Source organism: Berghia stephanieae, chromosome 7, assembly GCF_034508935.2.
Source record: "Berghia stephanieae isolate SIO BIC M18660-M18661 chromosome 7, UCSD_Bste_1.3, whole genome shotgun sequence".
Classification (NCBI taxonomy): Eukaryota; Metazoa; Mollusca; class Gastropoda; order Nudibranchia; family Aeolidiidae; genus Berghia; species Berghia stephanieae.
Window position 1 is genome coordinate 65784120 of NC_088366.1, and position 10961 is coordinate 65795080.

The window sequence follows — 10961 nt, forward strand, 5'->3', positions numbered from 1 at the left end:
ACAACAAAACTGTTCAGTGTGGACGAGATATGATAAAACGATAAAACATCAAATAAATGAAACAAAAAAGACAGAGTTTGTCTCCATTACCCGTACGAGTTTATTTCTAAGAAATGTTACATGGAAACTTGTAATAAAAACATACTGTCAGCAGACTGAGCTCTGAGCCTGTAAGACATGCTTTTTAAATCCATCATTAAAAACTGAATGTGCCGTTGTTTTTTTATCACAAAGTTTCGAATTATATAAAAATATTGAAAGTTTAGTGAAAATGTCTGCCCCCATGGAAATTTTCATAATGAATTTATACGAGGATTAAATTATTTACCATCCATTCCAGTCAATCAGTGTTGAGATGGCCGATATTTTCAAGACTGCTTACCGTCGACTTTCACATATGATGCATGAAGAGGTAAGTTATTTACTTTTTAAAAGATATTTTGTTCTTTTTGTACCATAATAATATATTCTTGCAAGTTAATTTATATCCTCTTGTTATATAATACATTGTCATTCAATGTTTTTAGAAATATGAATGTTTAAAGCTCACTGTTCATCCAGAAACGATAGAGTAGCCATGTCATGTTTAAATGTGGAAGAAAGTACTTTGCAGTAGACAAGTTCTTTACTAAAATGTAGCGAGCAATTATTGCTGCCTTTTTCATATATCATACTTAAGAAACTGAGATAGACTTCACCGATATGACTAGCAACACTTAACATGTAGTACATGTGACGCCTGTTGGGCAATATTACAATTTTTTAAAGGACAGAGACAATGCTATTAATGGCAAGGTACTCATTTTACATCTGGGGAATGTTAGAGAATGTGAGTAAAGAGCCTTTTCCAAGGACTCAACTATGACCCAGGACCTTCCGATCCAAAAACGAATGTCATACCACAAGACCACATAACCGGAACCGCACTGAATCTATTTATTTATTTACTTGTTTTTTTTTTTTTTTGTTGTTTTTTTACATTCCTTCATTCATTTATTTATTTATTTATTTATTTATTTTAAAATATAATTTTAGGGGAGGCTACCCGATCCAGACCTCATGTACTTTTTCACTCATCGTGAAATCGGAACTCTTCTCAAAACTGCTTCAGCAAGGCTGATTATAAGGTATGGTTTTGTTTTTAAATTAAAGCTTGTCAAGAATTCTCCTGTTTTGATGTATGATTATATTTTTAAAATATTTCTTTCATTTTTTTTGTAAATTTTTGGGGGGTCGAAACCAACATGCACATATTTGCAGGTATGATGACCGAACGCTATTGTGGCCGTGATTTAACATTATTGTAATAAACGGCATTTAGTGTTGATTTTTAGAGTGTAACAACAATGGGCCCATAACCATTTGGGATATCAGACCTGCAAATAGGCACACGGCGGTAGAAACGTTAATTGAACGTTACTTGGCTTTGTTACAAGATTAGTCATCATGTTGGTCAGTTATTTACCTCACATAATAATGATGTTATGGGTTTAGGTGAAATACTTGCCAGTTCTGCCCACACATGTGGTCTTGTGATATGACACTCGCTTTCAGATCAGACGGTCCTGGGTTCGAGCCTCACTCACTCGGCGCATAGTTGAGTCCTTGGAAAAGACTCTTTACTCGCATTCTCTCACCGTACTCAGGTGTAAAATGAGTACCTGGCTGTTAACAGCTTTGTCTCTGTTGGAAAAAATCATAATATCCCTTAACATGTGTCCTGTCTCGTTCTTCATGTTAAGTGTTGCTGCTGGCTAGTGACCCCTTATAAAGCGCTTTGAGCAAGTCTAGTGGATATTGCGCTATATAAAAGCTCAAGTTGTTTTTTTTTTCTCTGTTTTGTTCAGCACTGTTTCATACACACTTTTTCAGATCTTTATTTTAAGCTCTCTAACTCTGCCAATCAGATAAGTTTTGCATATTCCTATTTTACAATGTTATGGTAAACTGTAAAATCTTTTATCATTTTTATTACTTTTTTTTGTTTTGGCTTCTACCGATGCAGAGCTCAGAAAAGAAGGAATGTATATGCTAAGCAACAAGAACTCAAGTTTGATAAAGTTACAAGAGGGAGACCTAATTTTGTAAGTAAATTATACTCGGTAGCTGGTACTGATATAAAGTTTGAATTTAGAAAAATATAAAATAATAATACTCAATAGCGGATACCGATACAAAATTTGAATTAAAAAAATAATATACCAAGCATTTTCAGATCGAGGTTTGTTTTTCTTAAATTCGGCCTTTCTGACAAGAACTCAAGTTTGATAAAATTACAAGAGGGAGACCGAGTTTTGTAAGTAAATAATACTCGATCGCGGTTACTGATATATAATTGGATTTTGAAGATTTTATACCAAGCTGGGTGTTTCTTCAGATATAAGTTTATCTTTAATGTAGTCTACCTAACACTTCCCCCCCCCCCCCCCCCACACACACACACAAAACACACAAAAATCTGCCATTGACCTGTCTCCTTGAATTGATCAAGGAGGAGATGACGTTGTCATTGGTGATAGCGTAAAACAGTCCTTTGGAGCCATTAGGTTTCTGTAGCATGAAACAGACAATAGCAAGTTCTTGTTACCCTTAAGATAAGATTCTAGTATATTGCAAAGTACTTTCTGCCAGATCTAATAGACCCAGCTATCCAAACCTGCTGGGTGGACCAACCAGAGATCTATATATGCACATGCTTGAAGTACATCGTCCTAGGTAAATTAGGATTCCAACTCAAGACTTTCAGTCACCATCAACAGTTTATTTAGTAGATTTGGTGGAAGCCAAAACTGTTGTTACTTTTTTTTTCTATTTGGTGTGTTAAGTGTGAGTCCCAACATGAGCAAATGTTTTAAAATGTTTTTTTAAGCACAGAAAATGAAGTGAGTTGAAAAGTGTCAGAAGACAATAGAGAATAAATATTTTGTGGTGATTGGTGCTCGAACCCACGACCTTACTGAAACGACAACTCCGCCTGGCTGTGAGAGGGAATTTATGCAGTCGACAGATGGCATTATTATCAACATAAGTGCCTGCTCCACTCACTTTTTTTAAAGCAATAGCTTTTGTATAGTGGAATACCCACAAAATGAATATTACTATGCATTATATTTTTACTTAGTCCTCTTTGTTTACCCTATTATTTTTAACTTTCAAATTGTTTCTTTCAAATTGTTTCTTTAGGACGAAGGTGTGAAATCACCAAGTACTGAATCAAGTGGATTTCTGAAAGGTAATTGTTTTGTTCTACAATGTTTAGAAAAATAAAGGGAGTAAAAATGACTCTTATAAAAAATACAACACAAAGCAAACGACGTTTCAGCCTTTGGCCTTCTTCTTCAGGTAAACAAGAAAAGGAAATATATTACATTTGCCTTATGATTAAAAGATTATTGTAAAAATGTGTGTGTGTGTGTGTGTGTGTGTTTGTGTGCATGTGTGTGTGTGCAAGGGAAGAAGAGAGAGAGGGGGTGGGGGGGGGGGGGGGGGGGATTAGAGGAAGAAATAGACAAGGAGATGGAAGTAATATGAGATGAAATGTAAACCCAGATCAAAACTATATAAATCAAGCATAAGATGAGGGGGACATGAGGAAATATGGACGTGTTATTAAAGAATTAAAGAATAGACGACGATAGTGTTTTTATTGATCCCCTCCCTCCACTGTTAAGATATAATAAAAAATTATTTTTTTTAAAGAAGGGAAGAGGGCCAGAGACAAAGAAAGAAAGAAAAAAAAAAATTTAAAAAGAGAGAGAGAGAGAGAGAGAGAGAGAGAGAGAGAGAGAGAGAGAGAGAGAGAGAGAGAGAGAGAGAGAGAGAGAGAGAGAGAGAGAGATAATGTTCACATAGTGGTCAGGCATGATGAAATAGTATTAATGATATTTATGTTCCTACTGTATCCTAGGTATGCCAGTGAGCCAGGGCTGTGTCCAAGGCCCAGCTCGGGTCGTCCTTCACCTGGATGAGGCCTCTGTCATACAGGTCTGTTTGTCGGTCAATGTATTGCCTATAATTATGGTATTAATCAAGTGAGTTTTTCATTCAGAGCCATTAGGCCCACGAAGCTGGATTTTATCCCTGTTTCTAAAGCGTGAAACAGGCAATAACAATTGCTTGCTACCCTTTGGATAGGATGTTAGTCTATCGCATAGATTTTGATAATCGAATTTTAATACCAAAGTATGTTAATTGACCTAAATTTATGTGCTTTAATTAGGAATGAATATCATTTATCTTCTACATAAAACAAAAACAAAAAAAAAGAAAGAAAAAAGACCAGACAAAAAAAATGTTTATAAAAAAGAAAGAAAAAGGCAAGACAAGAGAGACAAAAACATTTTGAAATTCTAGTCATTATCGTATCAGTGGCTCATTGGGACATGACTAGCAATGCCAAGCATGGTGGGTGGTTGTGCGGCTATGTGGTCTAGTGGTATGACACTCACTTTTGGATTGGAAGGTCCTGGGTTCGAGACTCGCTTGGTGCATTGTTGAGCGCTTGGAAATTTTTTTATTTTTTTTTTGTATAGGAGACAGTGATTGCTGTGACGTTGTGTCCTTGGGTAAAGAACATTACACACATCACCCCACTTGACTCAAGTGTGAATAAATATGTATGTAGGCAGTAACGGATTTTGTAAGAGTGCTAGAACACAAAAGGATGTATAACAGATGAATCGTTTAGTATGAAAGGGAAATACGTATGGGTAAGATGCCTTACACTTACAAACTCTTATCATATGAGAATGAATGTTTTTTTCTAAAAACAGTGCCAGATGAGTAAACGTGCTATGAAGGCTATTAAAACATTGCTCCAAGCTAGCAGTGTATGAATTTAAAATTTGCATTTAGAATTTTGAAATGCATCGAGCATGCCGAGACTGTTGATATTATGCACATTTACTCATGCATCCTTATATACATTTTCTTAATCTAAAACTTTTCCAGGCAGGAGATATTCTCGTAGTCAAGAGCACGGATGTCGGGTGGTCTCCGTACTTTCCTCTCATTGGTGGATTGGTGACTGAACTCGGTGGACTGATATCTCACGGTTGGTTGTCAAAAGATTATTTTCATTATAAATTATTTTTTTAAATGGTGGGCTTTCGTAGAGATAGCTTTTTAAGTAGAAACTAATGAGTCTCAAATTATTTTAATGTATATGTTGCTGCTCGAAGCTCGAAGAAATAAATAACAATGTGAAATTGAATGTAAGCTTCAATTTAATATTCAAAAACAGATAAAATGGACGATAAATTTGAAGTTTTTAAAAGTTTATGAAACAACAAAACTCTCTCTTCTCAACAGAGGCATTATTTTTACTCAAACTGTGCATGTTAGGCGTACAGTTTCTCCTTATAATTATAATACAGTTTGTAGACACTCAGTTACGTTTAACAGGTTCTGACTGCTTTACTGATTTTGGAACCATGGCCTTTGAGGTAACCTGTAAATGTGGGGCTGGCGGAGAAAACCCGGGAAGATGCGGCAAGCTTCGATTCGAGATATGATCCAAAATTGAAGATAAAGTGTTTCCCATAGCAACAAATTCTATTCAGAAAAATAATAATTCATAACTTGGGTTCTAATACTCATAGAAAGAAAATTTAAAGTGGTAAATGATCAGGAAGGTGTGGTCTACACCACTGCATACATAAATCTATGAAATTTGCGCATCTTTCCGGGTTTTCTCAGCCAGCCACACAAATAATTGTTTATAGGCTATTCCTTCACATTTCATAAAATGTCAACAGGTGCTGTAGTTGCCAGGGAATATGGCATTCCTTGTGTGGTCAATGTGGCAAATGCAACAAGCCTGATTTCTTCGGGTAAGTTAGTTAAAGTTGTCGTCTTCATTGATTAAATCTTTAAAATGCTTCACATCAATAAGGGGGATCATGTCAATGGGAAAAGTGTTTTAAAAAGTGATGGATATTTTTGTGTCGCAATTCAAACATGGCTATGAAGACAGCCTATTTCGAATTTTTGTAAGAATGAATGAAATGTTATCATTTATCAAATCATATTATTATATTTTTTCTCTATTTTTTTTTTATCCAAACATTATTATTAGAAGATAGATTAATTATGTAATAATAATATGGAATTTTCATCATCATCATCATCATCATCATTACCAAATCAACCCACAATTTATTTGGTTGACAATTTAGAACTTTGAATATATGTCATATCTAAGTGCACAAATTAGCAGGTCTGTAAATGAAGGCAATTATGGGCCTGATTAAACATTGTTGTAATGGATGACATTTTGCGTTGTTTAAGAGTATTTCCATTAGAACAATGAGCCCATAACAATTTAGGTTATCAGACCCACAAATAAATACTTGTCGATAACAACATATCACCGTATTTCCAATGACATCTTTATCATTGCTATTATTAATTGTGTAATGTAATGATGCAAATAACTCAGATAAAGTGTAATTGTTTTGTAATTCCTTTCCCTATTCTATGATAATTTTTCTGGAAGTTAGAGTGAAATCATTGCAAAATACATTGTTTGTTTTGTTTTTCTATTCATTTTAAAGGAGAACTGGTAGAACTTGACGGACGCCAGGGTGTTGTGAGAAGACTGGATGACCTAAGTGATGACACAGAAACAGGATCATTTTTTACAGATGCTTGATGCACTGTTGACACCGATGTACTGCATGCAGTGCCTTTATATTTCGAATTCCCATATTTTGTCAGTACCATACTCGACTGTGAAAGCTTTAACAATGTGTTTTATGTGGATGACTTTATGTTTATTCTATATTTATTTATTTTTCTTTTTTCTTTTTTTTTCAATTTACTCGTGTGTGAATATTTGATGTACTTTGTTGTATTTTTTTCCTCAGTCCATCTGAGCTATATGGAACTCCATTGCTAGTCAGTACGAGTCATCCTATTTACTTATTTTTAAATGTTTTTAAAGAGTCACATAAAGAAAAAAAAAAGATTTTTATAACTTAGGAAGTAACTTGTTTTAATGTTTTTTTTACTTGTCTTACTTTTTTTTATCCCAACAGTTTGGATTCTTTGACGGTTGATTTTTGTGTTTTGTCTTCTTTTGTTTTGTTTTTTGGGTTTTAGTTTTTAATTTTGGCTTATCTAAGTGAATGATTTTTATTTTGTTTTGGTGGTTTTATTTTTAATATATCATTCATTTCATGATTTACAATTTTAAATGTTTCAGATTTCGCGTCCTACCCATATCTGTCTCCTTCTGTAATGCAGATGTTTCCTAAAAGGAAAGTTAGAAAGTTTAAACTAAATTACTTTTAACACCGTGTTCATCTTTATTTTTAAGCCCATCAGTATTACAACTTAATGAGATAAAGCCTTAGATCAAAAGAAAAAAAAATCAAGTATTACTCATGACTTTCATTACAAAGGAAATTGATAAGTATAACGGACCTACCAACTTTAAGAAAAATTCGTAGAACTACGAATTCTGGCTCCTTCTACAACTCGAAATAAACACCTCAAATTTAAAAAATCAGGCTGAAAATGAAAATAGGCACTAAATCACATTGTGTAAGGATTTCGATACGTTGTTCAATCTTTCTGGTGGTAAATTGGTGACTTACAAAGTTATATTTAGTGACTGGTATTATTTTCGTCATGAAAACTACGAATTTTTATAATTTCAAGTAGGCAGGTCGGTTAGAATGATTTATCATGACGTCATTGGTTTGTTCTCTGTCAAAAATGGAGGCAGTAATATGTGGAATGTATGAGAGGAATGGTTTGTAAATAGATGTAGCTTTTACAACCCCAAAATGACAAGTATTTATGAAATGTAATCGGTTTGTGTAGTTATCAGATTATTTTATAACTAGGTTTTACTGCCTGTCTTTTACATATGCCTTCAGACTTACCAACCAACCTCAACCATTTGACATGATTTATCATATTTTTCCCAAAATATATTGTCATATTCTCATATATACACTGTATATTTTTTTTAATCATAATTTCAACATGTTCAAAAAGCCAAAATATCAAAATTTAACATTCACTGAATTCATAGACTTATCAAGCTAGTAGAAGAAGGTATGAAACTCCTGCAATTCTAATGACAATCATTTGTCTGGCTTCTGAGATTCTCATCTAGGAGGAAATGGTATTCAATGGCCTTCAACTCTTCCACTTTTAAAATTTTTTCCCCCTCTTTATTACAAACTCTGACTTTTTGCATTTGGCATATTTTAGTCAACATTCCCATATTCTCATATTTTGGACCTTAAAAAAGCGTACTGAAATATGTGAAATCTTACTGGTTGGCAAGCCTGCATCTTGGTTACCGTTCAGTGGTAAATATTCGTTCTTTTTATCATTCTGCTCCAGCATGCTATTATTTTTTTTTAAGTTAAAAATTGACTAGTCCATTATTTCATATTGTATATTTGTTTATTTGAGGGTTAATGCCAGCAATTGTTTTTTACCATTTGATATCATTATTATTATTATTATTATTATTATTATTATTATTATTATCGATCAAATAAGCAGACGTTGATTCTATTCTTTATTGCGTGTTGGAAAGAGTACTAGTCATTATACTTATCCTTATATTTTCACCGATTGTTGTTGCGAGTCATTATATATTTTTTTTCATTTCCATTCGTTACCCCTAGTCATTGTAAAGACTTGAATTTGACAATAAACTCTCTCTTAGAATACTTAGATAAACTACAAGTAGCATCACCATTGTCACCAAGACTACATCTACTTTTAATGACACGGAGTCCTATGAAGTTCAACATGGTAATTGTTGTCATTCTTGTTTTTGGCCTCGTGTTGTGATAAATGTTTTTATCCTTCATATGAAATAAATAATAATGTGAAATTGAATGTAAGCTTCAATTTTATTACAAAAACAGAGCAAATGAACTTTTTGGGTTTCCCCGTTATCAACAAAAGAGGATGAATGAAACACTACAGATGAATGAGATAATGTCACACTCAATCTCGTTCATTTGCTCTGTTTTCATAATTAAATTGAAGCTTACATTCAATTTCACATTGTTATTTATTTCTTCGAGCTTCGAGCAGCAACATTTACAGTATCCTTCATATGGGAGGCCATTGTCAATCTATCAATTTATTTAATTGTTGTTTTTTATTTTTATCTTTACATGCTTCAATTTCAATTACGAATACAGATAATGTGGACGTTTCAAATTTCCCCTTCATCAACAAAACAGGATGAATTAGACACTAAAAATTATACGAGAGGATAGCGTTGTTTGGGTGAATCATTTGAAAGAGAAACGTGACAAACTCCTCCCGTGAATAAATGTTACAGTTACAACTAAAATCTTACATCTAATGGAATGACTGCATTTATAATTTTTACCAAAGATTTCATTTAAAGCATTCCAAAGTGAATGCATTGTAATATTTTTATTAACACAATTTGTTACATAAAGTTTACTTTGTCTTCTGGGTGGGGATCCTGACCTCCCATAGCGGGCAGGGGGTACATACTGTGTCTTCTATCCCCTTATATCTGTGTTTTCCAACATGCTTTCTGTCTTTGTCTTGGAATGAGATCACTTGGTTTTGTCCTGGCCCTGGCCCGAGTCCTGGCTGGGAGGGAAACAGTCAAATGCATAGTTATTGTTTTGAGAGATGATATTTTTTTTCCTTGTAAATCATCTCTCTGTTATGTATTATTATATTTATTTTTAATGTATGATGTAAGCATCTGAGTGTATTCCTCCTTGTTGGATTTTGTGCTTGTGTCCGGATGAGACTTATAGGTGATCTCAAGCTAAGTACATTGATGGTGTGCTCTTGGATTCTACATCTGATCCCTATTTGTTCCCAAGTCCCCTTTGTCTAACTCTCTCTTGGGTGCTTTAATTGTAATTCTAGAACTTTCGACTATCCCATTTTCTTCCTTTTTACTGGCGCTGATATAACCTAAATGTGTTGCAAGCGCCGTAAAACCCTTAAAAACATACAAACAAAACATACTTTGTCTTATTTTTAGAAACATGAAAATTTTTTGAGTTTTTTTTACGTACTTACAAGTTTACTTCGTCATATTTTTAGAAACAAAGCGTTTACCTCCATGATATTAATATTAATTACACATACATATTCTCAATGACAATCTCTACAAACAGTTTCAATAGATGTTTATTAGAAATTAATTATAAGCACTTTGACTTCGAGTCTGATGTCTTGGACTTATAGCGCTATATGTTTTATTATTAATATTAATTGCATATATATATATATATCAGTGCTGATGGTGACAAAAAGTGAAAAAAGAGGAACATTTTAAACAATTGCCTTAAGTCTCATTTTTACGTTACTGCGTCAACCTGCATTTTACTTACATGACTGCATTTTAGAGCAAATGAAGGGATAAATTATCATGGATACTCCAGCTAACTTCTGAAGAATGGGAAACTGCAGCTGTTTGTAAATTTAAAGTGTTAAATGATCAGAAAGGTGTGGTCTAGTCTACACCACTACATACATAACTCAATTTATGAAATTCGCGCATCTTTCCAGGTTTCCTCAGCCAGCCACACAAATGTTAGCACTGGTTCTGTCCCCTTGCAAGTCAAGCACACATTATCACATAGCATAACATTATGTGGATCAATGACCTCCGCTAAATGCTTTGTCTCCTGCACTGGCATTTCCATTTCAGTTTTGTGGGTAATTATGAGAGAGAAGAAAATCCAGTAAATTACTAGGGTAATAAATAAAAATGAATATACAGCTTAAAAAAAAAATAAATAACAAAATTTGGTGTTTTGTTCTTTTTTTAAAGCTGTTATATTCATTTTTATCTATTACTCTTTACAGTCCACAGCTTCTAGCAGCCTCGTATCAGTTTGAATTACTATCTATGTCTTCTAAAACAAATTGAACATAATAATTAATCATTGCAAACCTAATGTTTTAGGGAGTTGCCGTTTACCTAAAAT

The 10961-nt window shown here is 33.6% G+C and overlaps 1 protein-coding gene across 1 annotated transcript in view; it reads left to right on the top strand.

Annotated features, from left to right (window-relative positions):
• LOC144976613 (rifampicin phosphotransferase-like) overlaps window positions 1-6785 on the top strand; it is a 48714-nt gene extending 41929 nt beyond the window's left edge. Inside the window, exons 32-39 of the mRNA XM_078920908.1 lie at window positions 341-412; window positions 1036-1127; window positions 2006-2084; window positions 3184-3232; window positions 3908-3984; window positions 4951-5053; window positions 5757-5831; window positions 6555-6785. Of these exons, the coding sequence (XP_078777034.1) occupies window positions 341-412; window positions 1036-1127; window positions 2006-2084; window positions 3184-3232; window positions 3908-3984; window positions 4951-5053; window positions 5757-5831; window positions 6555-6652 (645 nt within the window). The 3' untranslated portion in view covers window positions 6653-6785. The remainder of the gene's footprint in view (window positions 1-340; window positions 413-1035; window positions 1128-2005; window positions 2085-3183; window positions 3233-3907; window positions 3985-4950; window positions 5054-5756; window positions 5832-6554) is intronic.
• The last annotated feature ends 4176 nt before the right edge of the window (window positions 6786-10961 follow it).